Source organism: Peromyscus maniculatus, chromosome 16, assembly GCF_049852395.1.
Source record: "Peromyscus maniculatus bairdii isolate BWxNUB_F1_BW_parent chromosome 16, HU_Pman_BW_mat_3.1, whole genome shotgun sequence".
In the NCBI taxonomy this organism is placed as follows: domain Eukaryota; kingdom Metazoa; phylum Chordata; class Mammalia; order Rodentia; family Cricetidae; genus Peromyscus; species Peromyscus maniculatus.
In genome coordinates, this window is record NC_134867.1 from 53,683,803 (window position 1) to 53,711,189 (window position 27,387).

General features: G+C 42.4%; 1 protein-coding gene across 19 annotated transcripts in view; it reads right to left on the reverse strand.

Annotated features, from left to right (window-relative positions):
* Positions 1-27,387, reverse strand: part of Syne1 (spectrin repeat containing nuclear envelope protein 1) — a 484,186-nt gene that overhangs the window by 324,920 nt on the left and 131,879 nt on the right. For all 19 annotated transcript variants that reach the window (XM_042262341.2, XM_015996792.3, XM_015996795.3 and 16 more), the window contains 4 exons: positions 24,338-24,475; positions 21,664-21,828; positions 941-1,053; positions 235-403 (listed from right to left, as the gene is read on the reverse strand). In XM_042262341.2, the coding sequence (XP_042118275.1) occupies positions 235-403; positions 941-1,053; positions 21,664-21,828; positions 24,338-24,475 (585 nt within the window). The remainder of the gene's footprint in view (positions 1-234; positions 404-940; positions 1,054-21,663; positions 21,829-24,337; positions 24,476-27,387) is intronic.

Here is a 27,387-nt window from a genome sequence, read left to right on the forward strand (position 1 = left end):
ACACAAAACTCTTTTGGTAAGTAATAAAGCACCGTTACTAAGGTTGGGGAATGATTAATATGGGGAACCCTCCCAAAGTCAGAATTTGCAACTACAAATTCCAGAGAATCCAAGTTGCCGTTTCCATGTGCTTGTGAAAAGCGCCACACCTCAGATCCACCCCACTGGACAAAGTGGTGTTTTTACACTTAGATTCAAGGTGGACCTCTGTCTGTCAGAGCGCAAGAGACTCACAAGATAGTTTTGCAGCAGCAGCTCCACAGACTCTCGCCTCCCATACTTGATGATCCAGGACTTCAGCTTTGACTCAGCGAGGACCAGCAGGGACAGCAGACGGTACTTCAGTTCCAGAAACTCCATTTTCATTAAGTGCAGCTCGGATGTGGAGGACACAAAATGAAACCTAGGAAGAGACGGGGAGAATTCACAGGATGTAACTAATAGTAACCGAAGGAGGCTGGCCGAACCTGTTACATGCAGCCTTCTAAATATCCCTGCTCGCGGTCAAGGGATGATCCGATTCCTTTCTTAGCTCAGGGTTTCCAGGGAAAACAGGATTGATTGAAGCCTTTGGTTTGGTTCTCTTCCCTGCTAACACATCTCTCATCTGTTTCTTTTATAAGCTGTTTTTGCAATGTTACATAATGTTCCTTACAGTATTGAATAAAAATACAGCCTATGATGAAGAAAGCGTTTCTGTGATCTGCAAGCTGTGGGAACATTCCAACTCACTCGCTCCAGTTAATAATATATTAGAATGCTGGCACTCTCAGCGTCTGTGTGGGAACCCACTTTGCATTTACCAAATGTAAGCATCCCTGTTAAAATTATAACAATTCATTTTGGAAAAAGAAAAAAATATGAAAAAGAATACAAAAGCATCCATCTGACATTTTATATTTTAAAAGAGCCTTCATATAAAAATCGGACATTCTCTTACCTCTCAGCCATGTCTTCTAGCTGATCAGGAGGCATTGGGATCCCATTGACAGACCTGGTCTGGTAGATTTCATGGAATGCTCTTTTGTGGGCATCTGTATTTTGAAGCAGATCCTAATATACAATTTTAAAAAATTTTTAAATGAGGAAACATGTTCCCAAGAGGCTGAGAAGCATAATTTCCCGGCTGTACTGATGAGTCAATGTATTCAACAATTTGTCCCTGCTACCTCCTTCTCACGCAGCCGGTGCCTGTCACAGGCTTTTACCTAGAACGGCAGCCCGTGACTGTGGAGAAGCCACTCTGGGAGAGCTGGGTCTAGTCATCACGGCATCTTTAAACACACATGACACTTGCCCAGAAATGCATTCAGACCTCTTAAAGGTGTAAGATCCAGGGACTGTGTAATCACTGCCAGAAACAACCATTTCAGTGTTTTGCCCGGGGTTTGGAGAGGCGGGGGCTTTTGTTCACTTGTTTGCTTTATGTTTTTTTTTCTCCCTGAAAACTGAACACAACAAACTTAACCCCTTAATGGGAACAGGATTTAGCTTGCCTGCTGTTATTTTCAGGATGAGTGTGTGAGGGCTACTTTAAATACTATTTCCAATTACAATAGACTTTGAAGATACCGTTTGGTCAGAAACTTTCCCAACATTACGGGGAAACAACCTCCAGCTAACTGAGAAGAGATCAAATGTGATGTTTATCAATGCTGTTTCTCAACTTTATGCAGCAGCTTTCCATTTCTTTAGGTTGATGTGAATCTTTGGTCTGCTGTGTATTTTACCAGCCACACACTTATTTATAAAAAGAATATATCTTTGCTGTCAGCACACACACACACACACACACACACACACACACACACACACACACACACACACAAAGGAAAGAGTAGGGTGGACAAACAAAGCTTATGACGTATTTCCTCACACTTGGTCGATTTTCCCCTGTAGCAGAACAAATAATTGCGTGTGAGTTAAAAAACAAAGTAATCCACCAAGGGGGGATCAATTCAAATTAATATTATTTTTCCTCAACTATTTTCTACTGGCACAGTGGAGAAAGAAGCAGGGAGGTAAAAGACACACACTGGGGTGGACAAATGAAAGCATTTAGAACAGGAATAAAAAGGTAAGAATCTGGGCCAGCAAGAGGGCCGAGTAGGTAAGGGTTCTTGCCACAAACATTGACGATTTCAGTTTGATCCCTGAAACCCACGTGGTGGGAGGCAACACTGACTCCCACAGGTTGTCCTCTGACCTCCACCTGTGCACAGGCAGGTGACGTGCACATAAATAAATAAATGAACAAATAAAGCAACAAAAGTCTTATAGATGCTTGACTCCCTAAGAGACAGGTTAATGTTGTCAAAAACCTCAGTCTAAACGATTTTTGTCCTGACAGATTTCTCTGTGTTTACATTTTGAAGTCTTTAGGTGCCTAAGTAAACACACACACACACACACACACACACACACACACACACACACACACACACACATTCACAAGTCATTCACACCAGATGGTGGGATCTTTGACCCCCAGAGGAAAGCAGAGACAGGGCTGTTTTAAGAGCAGCTGTCGATGGTGAACATTGTCGTCCCTCTCCCAGCTTTTCAGCACGCCAACACACCTCCACGGCATATGATCCAATCCTGGCTGAAACGACCCTCAAGTGACTTCAGAGGAATTTGTACCTTCAGAGCTACCTCTCATTTCTTGTACCTGACAGCTCGCACACCCCATGCACTGAGAAAATTCTTTACAAAAATAAGGCAGATACAAACATTTCACACATCTGCCCGGGAGTGTCTACAGCTTGCATACACCACTTGTTCCTAAGAAGTGCCCTCTCACTGTAAAACGGCTGGATGCATGCTAATTCCACTGGGTGTACAGCAATGCATCTGAGATCATCAGGCAAGAGGAACAAGCAAAAGCAGTTCAAATGAGAGATAAAGCAGCAAGCATATTTGTACATGGATGAGAAAAAAAAATGAAAAAGGGAATTTTGTTTTAGTAAGAGACACATTTAACCATTAAGAATATGGGAAGGCTGGAATTTGTAGAATGCAACACACATCAGGAGATTCTAACTGAAAGGTTTCACAAGTATCATAAATAATCACAATAAGTAATGAATTTATTGATGATCAGAGTTCCACATTCATAGATGATACATTAATTCAGAGGTTGAATGTACATAGTAAATGCCAAAATATATAAAAATTGATAAAACAGCATAGGAGAAGCTGGTCCTGGGCAAGGGTGTGGGAGAGCTGGTCCTGCTCCCCACCAGCTGCAGCACTCTGGAGAGCTGGCTCCGTACCTCACCTGGGCAGTGCGCAAGAGCTTGCCCTGGTGGTATGAGTGCAGGAGAGCTGGGCCCGCCCCTTATTGACTTCAGCACTCTGGAAAGCTGCCCCTGGTCACCTGGGTGCAGGAGAGCAGGTCCCACCACTTGCCTGGGCAGGGTAGAAGAGCTGGCCCTGGTGGTATGGGCGTGGGAGAGCTGGTAGGCTGACCAACTCAGCTACCACCCATGCCCAGATCCAGGGCTTTGAGCTGGCCTATGCCAACATCTATCTCATCGATGAGCTGTTGGAGTGGGTGAAGGGGCCCATCCTGCAGAACCTACAGGACTCAGGGCAACAACAGGATATCCAAGAGGAGTCTCAGTGAGGCTCCAATATTGATGGTGTGGCAGAAGCCAGAGGCCTCAAACCAGACCAATGACTCAATGCAATGAACATTTGCAAGTGAAGTTTTTTGGACTAATGGGCACACTGTGTGACGCACTGTGACACATTGCAGCTTCCATGACAAGACTTTTTTTTTTTAAGTTTTATTTTCTATTTTCTTTGGGAGGAGGTTACAAGGGTAGAGGGCAGATATGGAAGGTCTGGGAAATGAGTGGGTTTGGGGTAGATGATGTGACATTCACAAAGAATCAATAAAAATTATGGGAAAAGCTCCATAATAAATAAACAGCATAGGGACTGAGAAATCTCCATTGCTGTGGGAATTATCATTACTCCTCCTGCAGTTACCAAGATGGAGCAATGGGAACAAGTGGGATTCCACATTGTAAGAGAAGTCTTGTGAAGGGCCAGGGAAGATGAGAAAGATGGAAACAGGAATATCAGTGGAGAGAAAAAGCTCCTTAGGGATGGCCAGGGCAAAGACATCATGGTGGAATATACTTGCCTCTGAGGTAATCATTACAGTGAGTTTTCACCAACCTCTTATTTAAAATTAAAACATTAACATTCCCTTTACTTTTTGCCCCCCAATTTTTATTTGCTTATTTACTACTTTTATCTGCATCCTTTCAAGACGAGTCATATAATGAATGTCAGGGATCTGAGTCTCTCTTCATGCATATGGGCATATCACAAATGCTCTGAATGCTACTTGGTACTGTGCAGATGCTCACTGAAATTCCATTGGAAGCCAAGACTAGAGAGAGATAGCATGGATGAAAGAGGGAAGCCAAATGAAAGAAGAGTGTCAGGGACACAGAAGTCCTTTGTAAAAAGTGTCCGATGGATGAAGAACCAGGGGGACTAATAGCTAGCCAGTGAATGAGAATGCCAATCTTGTTCAACTTGGGTGTGGGCCACGTGATAGTGATGGCTTATGCCAGTGGTTTTCACAGAGAGAACTTGGAAATCAAAAAGGAGACACAGAAAAGTCTTAAAAGCATATTTGTGAAAATGGAACTAGGGCATTTGGACAATAGCTGGGAAGGTAGGGTAGGGTGAAGAAAAAGACTTAAAATGAGGGGAAAAACGTGTGTGTGTGTGTGTGTGTGTGTGTGTGTGTGTGTGTGTGTGTGTGTTGTTGTTGTTGTTGTTGTTGTTGTTGTTAGGGGGAACACAATGGAGAGGGATGGAGAAAACAATGGAACAAGGGATATATAACTGTGCATCTTTCAGAGGAAGGGGATGGATAGTATCTAAGACTCATAGACGTGGCTGGCCTTAGTTGGGAGCACAGATGGTTCATCCGCAGCAACAGAAGTGAGGATTGAGTATTTGGGCACAGACACAAGTAAGTGGGTTGATGTATTTGTGGGAGCTTGCGGAAATTCTTTTCTGATTGCTTCTATTTTTCTTGGGGAAATAGGAAGTGGTGTCATCAGCTAAGAGTGAGGACAGGGAGGAGGTGTGGAAGGCTGAGGAGACAGGGTATGAAATAGATGTCCCAGAAACGGAGAGGGCTTGGAGTTGGGAAATGCCTTGTGACTGCTACACAGCAGTTGGGTTAGTCACTCTGTCAGAACGTGGGGATTCTCCAGCCTCATCACCTGCCTGTGTGGGTGCATGGTCTGTGCAGAAACTGTTTTTAATCAGTGTTATATTTTTACCAGGCTAGTAAGAAAGGGAGAGATGTGGTCAATGGAATTGAGGATGAGTCCAGTGAGTGACTTTTTTGAACACTCAATTTAAATACTATGAAGGGAAAAGACGAAATGGAAAGGAAGGCCATGGAGCCAAAGGGTGATAGCATTAAGAACTGCAGGGTCCAGATGGATGAAGACTTGTTTGACTGAAGAGTGGGTTGCTTGACAAAGCAGTTGTGGGGGGCTTCAGCTGCAGATACACTAGGATGATGGAGAGAGTAGAGGGAGCTGGTCATGGCGTAGAATCACCAGAGAAGAGAAAGTGAGAATATTGAAAGGCCACAGTAGTACGAGGATCATCTATGGGTTGTTGAGCTTTCTAATTATTGTGCCAGGAATCATCATCAGGAAATGAAACTCTCAAGAAGAAGAGAAAGTGACTTGAGTAGGGTTGATAGTACAAGGAGACTCAGAAGATGGTAGAGACAGAACACTGTTCTCATGGTTCCTTAAGACTTGAAATCCTTACCTTGCCAAAATAGTATGACTCCTGCTAAACTCTCCATGCGCAACAACTTTGTGGGCACATTTAAAGCTTGAAGCTTAAGAGAATTATGTGGCTTTTGTGTGAAGCATTTATTTTCTCCCTGCCTGTGTACATACATTTACAAAAGAGGATGGTAATCGCTATGTCATATCCTCATGTTAAATGTTCAGTAAAGCTAATTACTTAATTACTTAGACTAAATTACATGGCTAAATCCTTCATAATCACCTGTAAGGGACATTTTCTCTTTCTAGATAATTGAGCATTAAGTCGTCTAGAAAATAGGAAGGATAACACTGCTATACTTTGCGCATATGTGTTAATTAATATACTCTGGTATACATTTTAGTTAACTTTAAAAAATATAAGAGAAATGAGAGCTACTCATGGGATCCACTGCCCTCTTCTGGCCTATACACACACACACACACACACACACACACACACACACACACACACACACACACACACACACACATATCCTCACACAGACATAGACACATGCATAGGAACATAGAAATAAAATAAATCTCTAAAAACTACATAGTTAAAGAAAACACCATACAACTGTTCATAAGGAGAACTATCTGCAGTATACTCTTTTAGAGAATACTTAACTCTAACTTGTAAACTCTGACTATGTAGTAAGTGAAGAAACATGCCATGTAAATATATTTTTTCATGTGTGGTGAGTTCAGAAAAACAACATTCTAGGTTTCCATAGCATGTTCAAGTTTTCTAAAATCAGAATTACTTTTTATACTGGAAAGGCAAGATGATGCTTTCAAACACCCTGTGTATGTGCACAGAATCCCCTGGGGTTCTCTTCCCAGGTTACTGAATCTCTGAGTCTGATATGCCAGACGAGTTACATCACACTGATGGACTGATTCTGTGCTACTGGGAAAACTTAGAATTTTAATTAACAATGATGCAAACTTTCCACCTTCATAGCTCAATTTCTTGTGAAGCATCTAATAAGTATATCCTGAATAGATTATAATAGATCTCATAATTGTAATTACTCTGATTTATGACTATCCTGTGCTAAACACCTGTGGCCAGGTCTATTGAAAGGTCTACCTCAATAAAAAACGATCATTCTGTGATTCACACTGAACTTGTCCTTGATTCCTACCTGCCTCTGTTTCTTGCCTCACTATTGCACTCTTCCGTTTTCTCATTGTCTGTTTCCCCCCTTCATTTTACATTCTCATCTTCTCCATCACCCATGCATATGCATCTCCCTGCTTTCTATCCTTTCTGGACATTATGTCTTGTTTATCATATTTGGGTAGATGGTTGGGTGGTTAGCATAGGCACATGTGTGCTTTCTCTGACTCTCTCTCTCTCTTTTGCTATCTATCTATCTACCTATCTATCTTCTATCTATCTATCTATCTATCTATCTATCTATCTATCTATCTATCTATCTATCTATCTAATCAATCATTTATCTATCATCTATTTTCCTCTCATCAGAGTGGCTCATAATAGTCAGTGACCCACACAGAGAAGCATGTGAATCATCTAACTGAAAAGTCATTCTGTGGGACAGTCATCACCATCTGCAAAACCTTCTATAATGTTCTAGTAAATGGCAAACTTGCATTTGCTCTATGCTCAACATTTAAGTACATAAACAACAGTCACATGGTGTTTGCCATACTTCTAGTTTGGAAGCATGGCCATGCCTACAATATGCTTCTGTCTCCTCAAGGCTGCAAAGCTACCATAGAATAGACCTTCGGAGGACACTTCTCAACTCATGTACATTCTACATTGCATTTAAAATTCTAAGGTAACTTCTTTTGTGTTGGACACATTAGGTTAAAGTACTTTCATATTGTTGTTACATATTTCATATGAAATTGTTTTATAGAACACATAGTTACTAATTTGTGAGAGTGGTAGTATTTGTGTACTGCTGTCTAGAACTTTTCTCCCATCTATATATACCTTGTATCCCATGATGCACTGGGCCCAGTGCCTCTGATGCTGAATGTGTGATGTGTCTTGAACTTAGCTGAGCTTGAACTCTGACTCCTCTACAACCTGACCCCACAACTACTGAGAACAGAGGCACAGACAGGAAGGTCCAAGCTGTGCGTGTGCATATTGAGATAGATGGAGCAGACTTCAGAGTTACACTGTCACTAGAGAAAGCAGATGGTGACAGGGAATTCTGCATGTCTGTTTGTGCATATTGATGGTGGCCGGTACGAGATGTGGAAAGAGATGATTAGCAAATCAAAAGTTGTCTGAGCTCAGTCACTCATGAAAGAGGACAGGGAGCCCAGCCACAAACCCACATATCGATGATCAATTGACTTTTGGCAAAAGTGCCCCAAATACACAATTGGAAGGGCAATTCTTCAACCGACAGCCGGAAAAGCTGGAAATCCACACAGCGTGAAAATAAATCCTCATCTCACTGCTTGTGCAAGAATCAACTCAAGGGGTTTTAAATGAAGGGCCTAATACTGTAAAGTGGCCCAAAACAAACAAACAAAAAGTATACCTGTGAGAAGCTTAGAGAGGCATGCATCTTTAATCCCAGAACTCAGGAGGCAGAGGCAGGCAGATCTCTGTCTCTGTAAGGATGAGGTTAGCCTGATCTACATATTAAGTTCTAGGCTAGCCAGGACCACCATACTTACCATAGGACTTACCATAGTAAGACCACCAGGACTTACCATAGTAAGACTCTGTCTAAAACAAAAAGAAAGAAGAAAGGAACAAAGGTAGGCAGGCCAGCCTGGGACATTAGGCAGAGACTGTTAGGATCCCCAAAGCAGGGACAACAAATGAAAAAAGAGGCAAATGGGATTGTGTCAGGCTAAAAGTCTGCAGAACACGGAAAGCAGCCAACAGAGATTGCCAGAAACAGATATTTGTAAGTCATTCACAGAGTTAAGGGGTCTTAGAAGGCTCTCATCCCTGTGACCAGTTGCCAGATGTAAACTAGTTAAGGAGGGAAGGCCTGTTTAGCTTGCAGTTTCAGGGGCTCCCATCTCCCACAGTGGGGAGGGTATGGCAGGCGGCTCCTAGCACATCCACTAGAAAACACAGAACAACCTTTGCCTTTTCTTCCACTTGGGCTCCAAGCCTGCGGGGAAGGGAGCTGCCCATAGTCAGTGAGGGGCTGACTTAGTTAATCTTTGACTTGTCCTCCCAGCCCCCACCTGAGGTATGCTTTACCAACACCCTAGGTGCCTCTCAAACCAATCAAGATCATCCATCACAAGGGGCTAATATTAAAAAATACGAAGGATCTTAATCCAAAAAGAATAAGAAAAAAATACCTCTGAAGGACTTGAACATTTATCAAAAAAGACAAATTAGGTGGTAGATTGCTGAAAAAAAGTTCAACATACCGAGTGATAATAGAAATCTAAATTCCATCCAGTGAGCTATGACTATAGGTCTGCTCATGTGGCTATTGTCATACACATGAAATATAACAAGTGCTCATGAGGACGTGGAAAAGGAGAAAGCCTTATATCATGTTGACTATAATATAGGTCAGTGCAGCCATTTTGGAAAAGAGTAGGGAGTTTGCTGAAAAAAATTGAAAATAGGAATTTCCGGGTAAGATGGAGGAATAGAGGCTTATTGTTGGAATCCGTGAATGAGAGGAGTTGGGACAACACAATATTCCAAAAAGTAAAATGGAGAAAGCTCTAAAAATTAGGAAAGGGGTCAACGGGACAGCCAAGAGCAGAGTAATAGGAAGACAATCAAGAACACAGCCCCCAGCTGCATGGGTTGGGGCAGCAGGCCAAGCCTCAACCACAATGTAGATCTAGTAGGGTTCCCAGTCCTAGATGCAGGAGAAATAAACAGCCCTCTCAAGCCTCAAGTCACTGGGGGTTTGGTGTGACAGTGAGTGCTCTTGTATATAGGCCAGCATCAGAAAAGAAAGTCATTTAGCCACTCCCTACATCTGGAGGGCTAGAACCAAGCTCCATGTGTGAAAGAAGGCATATGGAAACTGAGTCACCCTCTCAGACCTGAAAACAAGGAACAGCCATAACTCGGGGAGGCTGGGGGGGACATCCCGTTACAGTGGCTGGGGAGGAGATGGCACAACAGATGTTCCCAGAGAGGAATGTGGGTAAGCAAGAGTGAGTGAGCAGAGTGGGGCACAGGGGTCTTGGGCTGGAGAGAGTTCAGTGATCAATGCTGTTACCCTCTGGCTCTGAACAACTGCTTGATTTTCCTAGCAGGTAGTTATGGGCAGGGTTTCAAAGTCCTAAAACCCAGAGACAAGATACTATATCCCCTCCATGGCAGATCTGTGTCCTGCGTATGATCCTAGCTCTGTGATGCACTTGGTGGTACTCCTTTGCTTGGGTGTTTGGTTTTTGTGTGTTCACACATTGGGGCACTCTGGAGTGAGGGGAACCCTTCCCAGGAATACAGGTCACGGAGGTCATTTGGGCCAGTGCAGTTCCCGGTACACAAAGAAAGAAAGCTTCTAAATAAAATGCCATCTGGAGGTGACAACTGATCCTGACAGGCTCAGGCTGTGACTCACGACTCCTCTGTCCAAACTTAGCAGGTTCCAATATTAGAGGAGTTGGAAAATGGCTTTTTTTAAATCTTTTGCCTTTAAAAACAAACAAAAAACAGGCTTCCTTTCCTTTTTATTCATTTCAGTATTTTTATAGCATTTGGTTTTGAAAAGGCCACTCACTTTTGTTATTCGCCATCTCACCAGTTCAACTTTATTTCTGCATTTTCCTTTAGTCAAACTTCTGCAACTTGTCCTTTTCTCTTTCCTTATTTACTGTTCCATTTTTCTTAAACTCTCTTCTTTTTCCCTTTCCTTGTCTCAAAAACTATTATTACTTTTACTTTCATTCATATTTAACTCTGTGTTGATTCTCTATTCTCTCTGCCATTTTCTTCTCTGTAGTTCTTATGAACGAAAATCCTGGAAAGAAGCTGGGAGCCTAGACTGATGGACTAATTACAACTGCAGTGACGTGGAGAGGCTGGGATGTTGTGGGTCTAGAACTTGATTACACCTTATCTTGGATTAGCACTGAACCTCCTGCGAGTCCTTGATTCCATGAATGGTCATTTCTAGCCACCTCTTTATAGGACATACTATGAGTCACAAATTTAAAAAAAAAAAAAAAAAAAAAAAAAAAAAAAAAAAAAACACTTGGAATTTATCAACTTGCAGATCAGCAGCTTCCACCAACCTGAAAGCTAAGAGTGTCACCGAGAGCATCTGAGGCTGTAGGAGAGATTCCCCCATCTTATTGAAACTTGCTTCTCTGATGTTTCCATCAATGTACTTTTTTAAAATGCTTATATTTATAACTCTCTTCATTCTGTTACTATAAAAACTTTATGAAACTGGAACATGGAACCTGGGATAACCTAGATCCATGCTTCCAAGGTTATGGTCATTCAAATGTGGCTCCAGAACACAGTATCTCTTCCCCTCTTTGCAGTGAGAACTATACATTTTGTGTTGACAATGGAGTACTAGTTAGCTTTAATGTATTGTTATTGTACTTATTTTGTTATTTTTTCCTCTCTCTCCTTGGTCAAGGGAAGGCTAGCGATGGAGCCCAGAATTCCACCCTTGTGGGGAGCTATGACTTCAAGCCTGATTTCGATTGTATTTCCATGTTGGCTTTTGTTTGGTGACGTTGCTGTCAAGGTATTTATTTCTTTTCTCTGGGTGGCACTAGATATTGAGTCATTGAGGAGAAGCTTCTCAATAAGAAGATGCCCATATGGAGTTAGAATAGATGTTCCCCTCTAGGGGGAAGTTTCTCAGTCCCGCCTGGGCCCATGGTCCAGACAAATCTCTCACCTGCAGTCATGCAGCCGCTTATAAAATAATTACTCAGAGGCTTATATATTAATTACAAACTGTTTGGCCTGTGGCTTAGGCTCATTACTAGCTAGCTCTTACAACTTAACTCAACCCATTGCTAATAATCTATGATTTGTCACATGGCTTCATGGCATCACCTGTTCTCTCACATCTTGCTTCTCCTGGTGGCGGCTCAGAAACACCACTCAATGATCAGCTTTGAACTATAAACTCTTCAGGACAGTTGCAAGATGAGATGGTCCATCATATTACAGTTCTAGCCAGAACCTCAGACAAACTTTATCCATTGTTCTGAGACCGGCTACAAACATTACAGCTAGTCCTCATGAGACTTGACCATTGTTTTAGCTTTCTTTCTTTCTTTCTTTCTTTCTTTCTTTCTTTCTTTCTTTCTTTCTTTCTTTCTTTCTTTCTTTCTTTCTTCCTTTCTTCCTTCCTTCCTTCCTTCCTTCCTTCCTTCCTTCCTTCCTTCCTTCCTTCCTTCCTTCCTTCCTTCCTTCCTTCCTTCTTTCTTTCTTTCTTTCTTTCTTTCTTTCTTTCTTTCTTTCTTTCTTTCTTTCTTTCTTTCTTTGTATTTTATTTTTTATTTTTTCTTTTTGGTTTTTTTGAGACAGGGTTTCTGTGTAGCTTTGTGCCTTTTCTGGAACTCTGCTTTGTAGACCAGGCTGACCTCGAAGTCACAGAGATCTGCCTGCCTCTGCCTCCCAAGTGCTGGGATTAAAGGCGTGTGCTACCATAGCCTGGCTGTTTTAGCTTTCTTACAGAAGCCCCCCTAGATAGCAGGAAGCAATTTTAAGAAAATGATGCCCCCTCTCCCAAAAGGTTTTATTTTCTCAGGGTTATGGATAATTGTCATCTGTTAGGGGTTGGTTATAAGTTGTAATAGGGTTGGGGTGGAATAATAAAGTTTAGACTCGAGATTCTCTTTTTGGAAAAGAAAAAAGGGGAAGAGATAGGATAGGACATTAAGGTAGATTATTGTATCTACTTGCATAACTAATTTAGCAAACTATCAGCCTTAGATAATTTGCACTGGTAGGAATTCTTGTATATTGACACAAGTGTAAACTATTTTTCTATTCCTATTTAAGACAATTTGTATATTGACACAAATTCAAAACTATAATTGTCATATTGTACATATGTTCCTTCTCTTGTTTGAATACTTTGTGTATTAATACAAATGTATAATTATGTTTATCATACTGTATGTATGTTCTACCTCTGTTTAGACTATTTGTATATTGATACATATTAAGGATATTGTTGTCATATTGCACTATACATTTCTACCTCTGATTAAGACATTTTATATAATGTCAAAATTTGAGGTCATTGTCCTTATACAGTACATTTGTTTACAGATTGTTTATTTTAATGTGAAGCCTTAGTCCTTAGGTTATTTAGGTAGATAAGATTTACAGATTAATAGTCATCCATGCTTGTCATATTCATAGTTATGTTAGTTAGATTTTCCAGATTTACAGAAATATTTGTCAGATGGATAGGTAATCTTCAAACACTTCATAGACCTGGAGAAAATGGCATTTAGATGTTTTAATAACCTAGAATTCTGTTGACATGAGACACAATTGCTCCTGGCAGCACCAATCTACTCCCGAGAGAATGTTGAGTATCAAAGACACTCCATATGAAAGTTTGTATTCTTCTTGGCAAAAAAATGGCCTGCTGGGCAAAGAACTGCCCTTGCCTTGACTGCTGACAGTTTGTACACTGTCCTTTCCAGACGAGCAGGACACAAGAAAAGTGATTGCTGAACATTGTCAAGACAGGGTAAGACGGTGTTTCAAAGTTTCTGCTTCTGAAAATAGCCTGTCAGATATTCTAGGCTTGTAGCCAAAATGGAAGCCCAAACAGTGCTAAGAAACACTAGGTAACTATCCGGGCTTCCGGCTGTCTCTGTCAATTCTTGCAATTTTTTTTTTTTTTACAAGTTGCTTGCTTGCACTTCCTGTTTACTCAGGTAATATTATTTTCTTTTTTACGTCTTTGATGGGGTTGAAGACTAGATAGTTACAGTTATAATCCTCTCATATCTTAGCTAAGAACATTTTAGGTACTAAGGTTAGATTCTTCAGGATAGGACAGCTATTGGAATAATCTCTGGGATGTGCCATTTACCTATGGTCTGGACATTTAGTATGTGTTTCTTGTTTGATGTTGTTCTTGTTGGTTGTATTTCTATTTTTGTATATGTTATTACCATTCCCCTCTCCTGGGCAATGCTTTATAATCATTCCTGTTGCATATAGTTTTGTATTAGGTTAGAAATTTCTTATTTAGACAAAAAGGGGAGATGCAGTGGGTAACTGTTCCACCTATGACCTTGAGGTACCAGCCCATAGGACATGGCTTCTAAGCTAGTTTAAGACCAGAGGGGCACATGCATGTAGATCTCTTATCTCCCTCATGGGCTTGGACAGTGTGGACTGACCCAGGCGGCAGAAGCAGGCTGAGACTAGCCATCAGCCTTCCAGGACTCTGTGATAATTTTGCCTATCTTGTTTAGTGAGTTGTTCTCCCCAATTTATATCATAATAAACTCCCTATACCCCTTAAGCAGACTCCCTTGCATTTCTTGTTATATTCCCCACGCTACAATAGTTGTGTACAAATTGCAACTTAGAAACATAAAATATAAAATATGAAAGAGCAAAGCAGCATGATTCCTCCAAAAGTTGATAACTCTATACAAAAACAGAATCTAAATATGTTAAAATGGCTGCAATGTCAGGTAAATAATATAAAAGTCTAGCTTAAAAATGAGCAAAGACTTCAAAAGGGATCCAAATTAAAAATAAATCATGGACAAGAAATTAACAAAGGGGTACCTAGTCTTTAAAAATAAAAGGAAGGCTTCCTCCAGCCTCCACTGCGTTGGATGTATTGGACGAAGTCCCTGCCTAGGCTTGTATTGCTTTTGGATATCCAGAATTAAACCTTGCCTTTGCATTCCGGCATGCTCATCTTTGGTGGTCTCTCTGGGGGTCACGATCTGGGCACAACATTTGGGGGCTCATCCGGGATCCCCAGAGACCCCCCGCCGGGACACCTAAGAGCTCCGGAGGTCCATCTGCACCAATCGGTAAGAGCGCTCCATTTTCTTGTCTTTGTTTTCCTGTTACTTTCATTCTCTTATCCGAAGCCGGCGGTTGAATCTGACAGGCTCACCTTGGCGGATGCGCCTGTAAGGTGACGCTGGAGGAGTTGGAAGACGTTCCAACCCCTCATCAGGACGCGGGGGTCCTCACAGGTCCCCCCGTCATAGGACGCCCGAGAGGGGTCCGTCTGTTAGGATGCCCGTGAGGGGTCCGTCTGTTTGGATCCGTCTGGGGATCGGGAGATGCCCATGAGGGGTCCGTCTGTTTGGATCCATCTGGGGATCGGGAGACTCTGTTGAATTGTCCCTGTCCCATCTGTAGGTCTTTGGCATTATTGAGGCTCCCTCTCCGGACTCTCGTCTGTCTGCCTGGACCATCTGTAGGGCCCTTGTTCTTCCTTTTAGTCTGCCTATCTTGTTCGTCAGTGTTATTTGTTATACCTTCATAAATGTATAAATGTGTGAGAACTGTGGCCACATGTGTGAGTGTTTTATGCCTGAGCTTGTGTGTGCATTGGGATTTGTGGGCCGATTGCCAGCCGAAGGGATGGAGACCCCTTCGGTGGTTGAACTGGCACAGACTAACCTAACATTGCTTCCTTGCTCTCTCTGACCAGAGCACAGGCAGCAGGCAGCAGAAAGCTTGCAATGAGTGCAGGCAGCGGCTGCACAGCTGCTACTTGGGGGACCCAGGGCGCCGCTGAGAGGGCTAGGCGGCCAGTGAGCATCACGGGGCCTAGATGCAGCGGGTTTGGGGCCCCAGCTCACTCAAAAGGCTATGGAGTAGAGGCTTGGCTGCATGGGAACTAGGCATGGCTTTGTGCTAGAGCGGGCTGTGAGCACTGTGGGGCCCAGATTTGGCCGGCAGGTTCTGGCTGGGCTCCTGTGTGGACATGGGGCAGAGCTGGCGGGAGCCAGCAGGAGCCTCAAGGAGCTCAGTGTGGGGGCTGGTGGAGAACTAACTGCCCCTCCAGGGTCACAGCTGAGGAGTGGCCTACAGGTCTGTGGGCCCAGCCAGGGCGTGGAGACACTTTCAGTCTGTCATTCTCGTGTTCTTGAAAATCTGAGGTTAACAGCAATCTTTTGTCTCCATGGTGCATGCTTTCCCCCGCTTTCCCCGTCCTCCTCTTCCAAGCTGTTGGGTGGGGCTCCCAAGAACTGCCCTGGGGCTAAAACCTGATCAAGGTCTGGCTCCAAGAATGGAATGTCACCAACAGTTTGTCTGCGGTACAGTGCTGATGCAAATTGAGAGTTGTTTTTGTTATGGTATATGCATGTATTTCTGTTCTTGTTTTAAATATTGTAACTTTACAATATATTCTAGAGTACTGAGGGAAATCACAAGAAGGACTTTGGTAAGAGTTTCTGTTTTAAAAGAAAAGAAAAAGCGGAATTTGTCTGGAGTAAATGTCTGAGGGATCAAAGGAATGGACTGAAGGTACATGGAAGGTTGTAGAAGGTCAGAGGGGATGTGATGTAAACTGTTTGTTATGGTTTCTTATACCTGCAAATACTGAATTTAAAAGTTAATTCTTGTTGGTTTTCATCTTAAGAATGCCTAATGATTCTGCAAACTGCTAATGTGTGTGTGTATACAGGTATGTGACTTGAAAATGTAAGCAAGCTTTAACTGTATGTATGTATGTATGTATGTGTGTAACTTGGATCCAACTGTGTGTATGTGTGCAAGTAATTATTGTTTAGAAAAATGAGCTTTAAACAGCAACCACGTGGCTCCCTCCATCTTGGCTGGTGATCTCATGGGCAGCCATGTGGCTGGCAGCCATCTTTTACTAAGGTTATAAAGATCTACTCGGGTTAACACCTAATACTTATGTCTTTACCAAGTGTTCAACAGCAAGTTTCTAGAGAATTTAAATAGATGGCAACATATGTTTAATAAATAAGGTATTTGATTAATATTAAAGCTGCACATCAATGCTTTTATACACAGGAATATACCTTGCTCTGGCAGCTAAACTTTGCAACATAAAGGAATCATAGGAAACAGCTGAGGTTTGCAAATGTATGGCAGGACTAGAGTTCCAAAAAGAGTCTAGTTGCAGTGGTGGAAGACATTTGAGAGATCTCAGTCTTTTAAGAACAGTTTTTATAGTTAAAAACCAATGGCTTAAAAAATGTTTCTTCTTACCCAAGGTACGTTCAGGCTTAAGAATGTTGTATAATGATATTTTGTTTTGATTTCTTTACTGAACCTGTATTTGATGCTAGAAGAGCTTCAACTTAAAAGCATTGCTTTTAGGCTACTTTTGTAGACTGTTAGAGAACATAAATAGTCAGTCATAAGTAATCAAGTTTTTTAATTGTAGTCAGGGTAAGTAAGTACTGATGTAAGTTTACTCATTTACTCAGTCTCTTGCATATGTTTTTAGGGTTGAGCTTGAAACAAGTAATTAGAAACAAAGTTTGTCTATTCAGATATACCTGGACAGCCCTCATACTTCAGAGATCTGCAGAATATGGCATTTAAATATTGATCTAAAAGGTTACTATATCAGACAGGCTTCCAGGTCCTACCAGTGACCCAAGGTCTCCAAAGAAGATTACGTACGAGGCACTACAACGTCTCTGCCTGAAATATGACAACGCTGACCACAGGGCAAGATGCCCCAATGCAACGCCTGCCACCAAGACACAGCCCAGACTGTGGACAAGCAGTAGGACACTGGAATTGATTGCACCATTTGCCTGATCAAGGTCAGTCTTCCATGTCCCTATTCCACAGGAAAAATACTCTGCCTTATGGACCTGATGGCGGAAGAAGATTGATGCTGTTCTGACTGGTGCCTCCAACACAATGGAGACCTGGGTAGGGTTTGGTCCCTGTAATTTATAGGATTGGAAGCTTCTTGGTCTGCACTCAGATATAGTTTATCCTTCTCAGATCTCTGACAGTACTGATGGCCAGGCTAGCTCTAACTTTGTCAGCATGGCAGCATCAACCAGATCCTTCTGCAAGGCTATAGCTAGCTTGTTAGCTCACTTTTAGGAAAATGTTCTAAGATATAAAAGTTTAAGTAAGTCATAAAGGTTCAGATGTGAGTCTAAAATGAGATATGTTTCAGATTACTCTCCTGTTCTATGGTTCAGAGCTTAACATTTAGGAGTCCTGATGAGCTGGTAGAGCAATGACTACTTACTGTTCAGTTACAAGCTCAATATTTTGGATTTGTTTTAGATGTCATATTTAAATGTAACTTGTTGGGACTCAAAGGTATGAGTCCACTTCTCCTGTTTTACAAGATACCCATTACCTGCTTTGTCTACAATATGGATTTCAGTACAGATTGGTAATATTAATGTATCTAAAACTTTTATGTCATTTTGTAAGTAGGCCTCAAAGGATCAAAAGAGCCATAAAAACCTAGACCCATTTCACAGAGGTTGAAAGGACCCCAGATAAGTATTCTTAAAGATGTTTTTTTTTTTTTTCCTCTCTCCTGGTCTTGGGACTACTGATTTTCCCATTACTAAGGGTATGGACCTAAGGGTTCCAAATAAGTTCATAAATTTTAACTTCTGTTCCTAGTTTAAATTTGTCTCAACAGATTTCTACTCAGCTGGCGGTCACCTCCAGGTTTCAGTCGCTGACTCCACTGCTCCAGACAACTGTGAGCTCCAGACTTGCTAAAAGCTGACGTGGACCAGCCCAGCTAACATGGTTCTTCCCTGTCCCTATGGGGTCAGGTAGCTACATGCTTCTGACCAATTCCCCCTTGCCCAGTCTTTGACTAGCTTTTCAGCCTTTTGGGGCCCCCTGATATCGGCACCCCAATGCCAGCTCGAAGCAGTTCCAGAAGAGAACACCACCCATGTTCCCTGTTCAGAAAAGGCTGAAATGCTGGGTCAAAAGAAAACTCCCTGGCATAGAGACAAGATGGCTAACTATACATGGCCATTATTAGAGAGGGATACTTAGGAGCTAACTGTCCAAAACCCATGATTGGGTTCCATTAGGCACATGAGAAGGGGGAAATGTGGAACCAAAATAAGACCAAAATGCTCTCACCCCAAAACTAAAGGCCTAAGACTGCTCCTTTTAGCTACAGGCCATAAGTTACTGGAACAGGCCAGAAGTTACTGAGACCAGTCAGTTCAGATTCCAGAAACCAGGAAGTGTAAAAGTACAGAGCCACAAGATAGTCACGAGGTAATGCCTGCCAGACTATGGAATGTCCTCTCCCTGGTTTCCAGGGTAACTGATCACAGAAATGCCTCCACCTGAGGGAAGCCAATGAGAAATGATGGTGGGTAACCACTCCCTTAGAAGTAATTTCTAGAAGTCCCTAGAAGCGAGCCAATCAGAATTGTACCCCTACTAGCACCCCTAAATGATGTAACCTTGTGACTTTCCCCTTTAAAAACTGAGCTTGCAGACAGGTGGGCGCTTCCTCCAGCCTCCACTGCGTTGGATGTATTGGACGAAGTCCCTGCCTAGGCTTGTATTGCTTTTGGATATCCAGAATTAAACCTTGCCTTTGCATTCCGGCAAAAAAAAAAATAAAAAATAAAAAAAAATAAAAGGAAATCCTAGATATAAAAATTCAATTAATCAAATAAACTCAACTCACCTGAAAGCCATCACCAAAAATAGCAAAACCAGATAAAAGAAAGAATATTAGTATTGAGGACCAAGTTGAGGAATTGTCAAACTCAGATAGCAATAAAAACAAAAACACACAAACACAAAACAATCACTGCTACAATCTTCAAGATTGCTGGGACACAATTAAGAGACAAAACTTACAAATTCATGGAATTTAAGAGAAAAATTAAGCTTTAGACTAATGACATGGGGAAATTATCCAAAAAACAATAGCAGAAAATGTGCTCAATCAGGTGTGTGTGTGTGTGGGGGGGGAGATGGGGAATAGACATCGGAGTATGTAAGGCGTTTAGATCCTAGATAGACAGAACCAGAAAAGGAATCTTACTAAGTTTCATTATAAAATGATATGACTATAAAATTAGAGTATATATATACTTTTTTGGTTTTTTGGGACAGGGTTTCTCTGGGTATACCTGGCTGTCCTAGAACTTGCTCTGTAGACCAGGCTGGCCTCAAACTCAGAGATTCACCTGCTTCTGCTTCCCAAGTGCTGGGATTAAAAGCATGCACCATCACCTCCTGGCTAGCTTATTTATTTATCAAATTTAAAATGTTAAAGTAATAAGATCAGAGAGAAGCATGGTGATTACCACAAGCGACCAGGACCAGAAGCAGAGAATAGATGGGGACAGGAAGATTGTATTAAAAGGGGAAGGTTTCAGTTAAAGAAGGTACAGGCTAATGCATAGTCAGAATAACTGAAAGAGGTAGCTAGTACTCACAAAGCAATGGTAACTATTTGAGGTAATGGATACACCAAGTGGCTTGGGCTGACTGTTCCACATTGCTACATCACAATGAGATCTATAAATATATGCAATCATTATATCAATGAAAGTAAACTTTAAGAACTTTTTTTTTTTAAATGGAAGTGTCTGAAATCACTGAGCATATCTCAGGAAGGCAAAAGTGTAAATGGAGGTGGGTGATGGTGATCTTCCTGATTGTGCAACATGGCTGTGCCAGACTGCTAGATGTCCTAGTCTGGGACTTTGTCAACTGAAATCAAATGACATGCATGTATCTCTGTATCAGGAATCCCAAAACCAAGGTCTCAGATGCATGAGACAAATATGTCATGACTTTGGTTTTTGATTTATTTCTAAATAGATAAGAATATTTCCTTCAGATAATTAAAAACACATCAAACAGTTGATAGAAAAAATATTTTTGACAACAACAGGAGGAGAAATCTCTACATATCAGCTTGTTTTTCATTTATTTGCTAAAACAGAAACACCGCCAGAACAAAAAGGGTATAAAATATCCATGGTTGCATTAACGTTTGGCCAATCAAAAATAGCATGTGTCGTGAGTTAAGCCTGTATCACTACAAAACATTCGAGAACAGTCACACACTAACCATACACAGGTCATCAAAGCCCTCAACTGTATCCCAAGGCCTTTATTCCCCCCGTACAACCTAAGTATCCAGACTGGAAGCTTTTGTTTGTCATTCTTTGAGAAAGAATACAGAGGTGAGGGAGGTATAGAGTCAATGGTCAATCATATTATTACATAAATTCATATCATCTGGAAGCTTACCTTTTTAAAAATATAAACATAACCTATAGCAACAGAAATAATGATGGCTGCAGATACAAAAACCTACCTCAGAGTAATTGGGAGATATTTTAAGAAATCAAAGTACTGAAATTATCAGTAATGAGTATAGGCAGGAAAAATACAGATTATAGCACCTCCAAGAAAGATGTATGCAAACTACATCGGGTGGGCATTCAGAGGGGCAAACCTGTGTGGGTTCTGATGACCTGCCTCTCTAGGGACTCCAGGACTGTCACGCTGGAAAGGTTTCTGTGGTGGTTTGAATGAGCATGGTCCCCAAAGGGCCTATAGTATAGGCTCCTGTGTTTAAATACTTGGTCCCTAGTTAGTGGAACTGTTTGGGAAGGATCAGAAGGTGTGGCCTTATTGGAGGAGGTGTATCACTGGGGTGGACTTTTTGAGATTTCCAAAGCTCACTGCATTTCCAGTTAGTTCTCTCCTGCTTGTGGATCAATTGTAAGTTCTCAGCAATTGCTCCAGGACCATTTCTGCCCTCCTGCTGCTGTGGTCCCCCGTGTGATGGTCCCTGCTCTAACCATCTGAAACTGAGCACCTGCACCAAATGCTTCCTTTTTTTCAGTTGTCTTATTCAGTGTCTCTTCACAGCCATAGAAAAATAACTAGGACAGTTTCTAAGCAGAATTTTACCTTATGTTGTTCAAGTTTCCGTTGTATTGTGTTGGCTGTTTCCTCATGGGCCTGCTGAATGGTGATCTCTTCTCTCAGGGCCACCTCTGCCCTGTACAGCCAGGCACCTATGGTGCCCAGAGGTGCAGGAAGAGATTTATCCAGCTGTATATGCCAATCAAAGAGCTGAAACAAGAGAATACAATGTCTCTGCTGTAGAAGATAATTCCTAAAATTTCCCCTAAATGAACTTAAAAATCTACGGAAGGTTCAAAGAGGGTCTGGGAAGACAGCTCAGAGAAGGGAAGGGCTCCCCACACAAGCATGAGGACCTGAGTTTGGTTCCTAGAATGCACACAAGAAACCTGTATATGGTGGCATCTGCTTGTAACCAATCACAGACCTGAGGAAGTAGGGATGGGGAGTCCCTGGGCCACACCTAGTCAAATTTAAAAACTCTAGTTCTGTGAGAATTGCACATGGCTGTGCATGCAAATGCATGAATGTACATCTGTGAGTATCTTGTACACACATATGCAATTGTGTATACATACACACACATGCACACACATGAGAGTGAGGGGAGGGAGAGAGACAGAAATTGAGGTTGACTAAAGATTAAAAACCCAGGCTAATTCAATAAATATCATCAAAGGAAGTATGTTCAGAGTTTAATGCTTTGAGCATGAGAAGGAAATGAAAGTCACAGTAAATTTTGAGAAAACAAAACACATACGAGAAATGGACATTGTTAGAACATGTAAGTGATTTTTGTCTATGGGAGTAACTTAATAACTACTGATGTCAGTGTGACAAAAGTCACACTGAATGGAAGTGGCCAGGTCTGCTGACAAGCCCAGAGGTTGCAGTGTTAATACACCAGATGTGAGAACCCCACTGAAGTCTCCCATACCATCAGAAAGACGCCAGAAAACTGAAGTTATCTAGATAGCTCTAGACAAAGACAAAAGTTTTAGATGTTTTTAAGTATCTTTCTTGTTAAAATATTTATTTAGTGTGTATGTGTGTGTGCAAGCACATGCAGGGATTGGGAGCAGACTTGAGTGTGCCATGACAGGTGTGTGGAGGTGAGGGGACAGCGTTTCATGGGCTTGTTCTCTATATACATTGTTTTGATGAAGGGTCTGCCTTGCTGCTGCTGCTGCTGTCCCGCATGCCCCAGGTTTCCTGTGTCTACCTCACATTTCTCTGTAGGAGAACTTGAATTACAGATGTGCACAGGCACATTCAACTTTTTACATGGGCTCCAGGGGTTGGATTTGGGTTGTCAGGCTCATGCAACAAGTGATTTTATCCACTAGAATTCCAGACTCTCATCACTGTCCTGGGCTTTTCTAACTTTTTTTTTTTTTTTAAGATTTATTATGTATACAGTGTTGTCTGCAGGCCAGAAGAGGGCGCCAGATCTCATTACAGATGGTTGTGAGCCACCATGTGGTTGCTGGGAATTGAACTCAGGACCTCAGGAAGAGTAGCCAGTGCTCTTAACCTCTGAGCCATCTCTCCAGCCCCTGTGCTGGGCTTTTCACAGGGGTTCTGTGGATTGAACTCAGGTCTTTAGACTTGTGTGACAAGTGCTTATGCCTGTTGAACCATCTCCCTCGTCCAGAAACCAAAGGTGTTTTCCTAAATTTTCTCCATTTCTTGCTTTTCTCCCATTTCTCAGGTACTGTCTCCTGGACTGCAGGAAATCCAGCTTAGAAACTTCCTATTCCTTGATAAAGTTTTTAGGAAACATGAAATTATCAAATTAAATAACATGGTCAATTCAAGTAAAATATTTGTTAGTGCTAGAAGATGTCCAGAGCTTTGCACTCTTAATGGTTAAGGTTTGATGAAGGATGGTAATATATAGATGAAGCAGCTTTTCCTTTACAGTTTTTAATGACCAGACAAGCAGAGATGCTCTAAGTACAGAACATGAGCTTGCCTGTTGGTACAGGAAGGTCCCAAGCCCCTCATAAAACAGGATGATAGAAAAAAAAAAGTTATTGTGTGGAAATAAACAATGCAAAATGTTTTCTGTGGACCACATAATCACTTACTTTGATGATAAAAAACAGCAAGTATAGACTGGGAGATTTTAAACCAACACTTGGTGAAAATGGGAGAGGCCTCTCTTCCAGACCATCCCAGTCTTGACAGCAAGCACCTTTGTCCACTGAGTCATTTTACTATGAACTTCTGATACTCTGCCTTAGCCCTCTAAATTCTTGGATTAGTTATGTGCTGCCATTGCTAGGCCAATAATGATGTCATATTTAATAAATTAAAGGATAGAATTTATGGGAAAAAAAAAACCCGAAAAACAGGATGATAGATTATGAGAAGTGGTTTGACTATTCCAGAAAGTCTTCTCCAAGATAAGAATCACCTTTTCTAAACAACCAGGGAGGGCGGTCTGGAAGGACAGAGAACCCAGGAGGTCTTTCAGGAGTTCTGTCTGTCCCCGGCTGATGGCAGTCATGTCTTGGATGGGGAAGCAGGGAAGCAGCTGCCAGAGCATGCACTTCCAGCAATGGACAGGGGACCTGACCAGAGGGCAAGTGTTAATCCTCCCTTGGTTAATCCTCTCCAGCCTCAGTCAGAGGGAGCAGGGACTTATGCAATAACCCCTTGTGAAAGATAGCGGAACACAGCTTGGTGGGGACACACACATCCAGATGAAGCTTACCCTGGAGGACACTCTCTCCCAGCACTGTTTCACCAAAGCTTGCTCAAGCGATAATTTGCCGTCTCTCTGCAGTGGTTGTAGTAAATGTTCCACCTGTTTCCTTTTTATCTCGTATTGAACTCTGAAGTGCTTGAACGACTAAAAGAGGAAACACAGCAACAACGTGGTGATGAGTCCCCGAACCCGAAACAAAGGGAAGCACATCCCCTAGGTAAGGATCCTGTCCATTTGGAGAGCACTCAGCCATGTCGTTGATGACATTACCAACAGCACTTATGACACCCAGCCTGCCTTAGACCTTGACCGTGTTTGGTGTTTTTGACACATCATCCTCTCTGGCTCTGTCTAAACACACACACACACACACACACACACACACACACACACACACACACACACTATTAGGCATCCCATAAGTGATTTGGCAGAGACAAGTACCAAAAGCAAGGCTAACACCTAGAATTTATAAAGTCTGCATAGAAACAGACAGAACTAAAATAATAATAATAATAATAATAATAATAATAATAATGATAATAATAATAACTGAGCTCACTGGGCCCAGAAAGACAAATGCAGACAGTTCACTTGCATATGTAGATCCTACCTTGGAATATTGGTTGTTGTTTTTTTTTATATATATTTAACCTGGAGTCCATGTGGAAGCCAGGAACCTGGAAGTGGGCCACTAAAGGTAGACAGCTAAGGGACAGGGATAGTAGAGTATAGATAAATTGAATGTAGAGGGAGAATACTGGGAGGAGGTCGGGGAGAATGAATGTAGAGGGAGAATACTGGGAGGAGGTCGGGGAGAATGAATGGAGAGGGAGAGAGTACTGGGAGGAGATCAGGGAGAATGAATGGAGAGGGAGAACACTGGGAGGAGATCAGGGAGAATGAATGGAGAGGGAGAGAGTACTGGGAGGAGATCAGGGAGAATGAATGGAGAGGGAGAATTCTGGGAGGAGATCGGGGAGAATGAATGGAGAGGGAGAGAGTACTGGGAGGAGATCGGGGAGAATGAATGGAGAGTGAGAGAGTACTGGGAGTAGATCAAGCATGGAGGGGGGTGGGGAACAAGAAAAGGAGGTATTGGGGGAAGGTTAAACTGAAATGAAGGGTGCATACCGAAATTATACGGAAGCCTATGATCTTCCACATACTCCCCAATTCAATTAGGGGGCAGTACAGCATAGGTGACGTGGAGGGAGAGGTGGGATATTCTCAGGGTTAAAGGGCTAAATTGGGATAGAGGTCTTGGGGAGATGAGAAAATGTGTGTGTGTGTGTGTGTGTGTGTGTGTGTGTGTGTGTGTGTGTGTGTGTGTATGTGTAGGGGGTTAGCAAAACTAAGGATACATGGTGATGCCTTATGGAAATCAACTAGTTTATAATATATCTTTGCATGCACACACACACACATACACACACACACTGGAGTTTGAACAGAAGTACCCTGCACAGGTAGACAATGATGCTCCCAGAAGGCATGGGTTATGAAATGAAAATCTCAGTGTCAGGCATAAGCTACCTCCTCAGATGTTATTGCCACCCAAAACAGCACAGGCTATAGCCACTGTTTTGTTTGTCCACCATAACTACATAGCAAGACCCTATTGCTGAAGATGCCACTAACTTGGCTACAGGACATAGAGAAATCTCCAGGAAACTCTCTCTCCTGGCTTGCTCACACAGTGCCACCAGGTGCTAAGGAGGCTGCTGCTGTGGATATCGCTCTGTATAAATAAAACACTGGCCAGTGACCAGGCAGGAAGTATAGGCGGGACAAGGAGAGAGGAGAATTGAGGGAACAGGAGGAAGGAGGGAGAGTCACTGCAGCCACCACCAGGACAAACAGCATATGAAGATGCCAGTAAGCCACGAGCCACGTGGCAAGGTATAGATTTATAGAAATGGGTTAATTTAAGATATGAGAACAGTTAGCAAGAAGCCTGCACGGCCATACAGTTTATAAGTAATATCAGCGTCTGAGTGATTATTTTATACATGGGTTGTGGGACTGTGGGGCTTGGTGGGATCTGGAGAGAAGCCCTCTAGCAACAGGTTGCTGAGACATCGACACTCTTATCTAGTGCTGGACACAGCATGCTTCAATAATGACCCACTGACAGGTCGTGCCTACTGGTGTGACGATGGCATGGGTAGTGGCTATGAGGGGAACAAGTGCTTTCTGATTGTGCCCCCTCTACAGGCACGATCTTGTGTCTGTTACTATAAAAATGGTCAAAAACCCATGAGTGTGGAGGTCGTCGACCCTAGTAGGAGAACTGTAGCTTGATTTTTCCGCCTCGGCCACAGTCAGGACAAATCTTTGTCACCCGCCAGTCCCACAGCCGCTCAGACCCAACCAAGTAAACACAGACACTTATATTGCTTTCAAACCGCATGGCCGTGGCAGGCTTCCTGCTAACTGTCCTTATCTTGCTAACTGTGCTTTTATCTTAAATTGATCCATTTCCATACATCTATACCTTGCCATGTGGCTGGTGGCTTACTGGCGTCTTCACATGCTGCTGGTCATGGCAGCGGCTGCAGTGTCTCTGGTCATGGCGGCGGCTGCAGCCTCTCTGGCCATTGCGGCGGCTGCAGCCTCTCTGGTCATTGCGGCGGCTGCAGCGTCTCCTTCTGCCTTTCTGTCCTTTTATATCTCCTCTCTGTTAGTCCCACCTATCTTTCCTGCCTAGCCACGGCCGATCAGGTTTTATTTATTAACCAATCAGAGCAACTTGACATACAGACCATCCCCCAGCACAGCCAAGTGCAGACCATCTCAAACACCTGCACTCAGGCCCATGGTCCTAATCATCCTCTATACGGACCTGCTGGGTAACACCACAAAGAACCTGAGAATGGGCTCCCACAGGACCTACAGAACATCCCACAGCACTTCCCCTTTCTTTTTTTTTTTTAAAAAAGGAAGGTTTTAACTTTTACACATCTCCACAGTCAGCTTGGTATATTTGGGAATTTGGGCGTAGCTTCTCTTAACTACTTCCTGCTGGAGGGGGGCGCTGTATCTTATGGGGATGC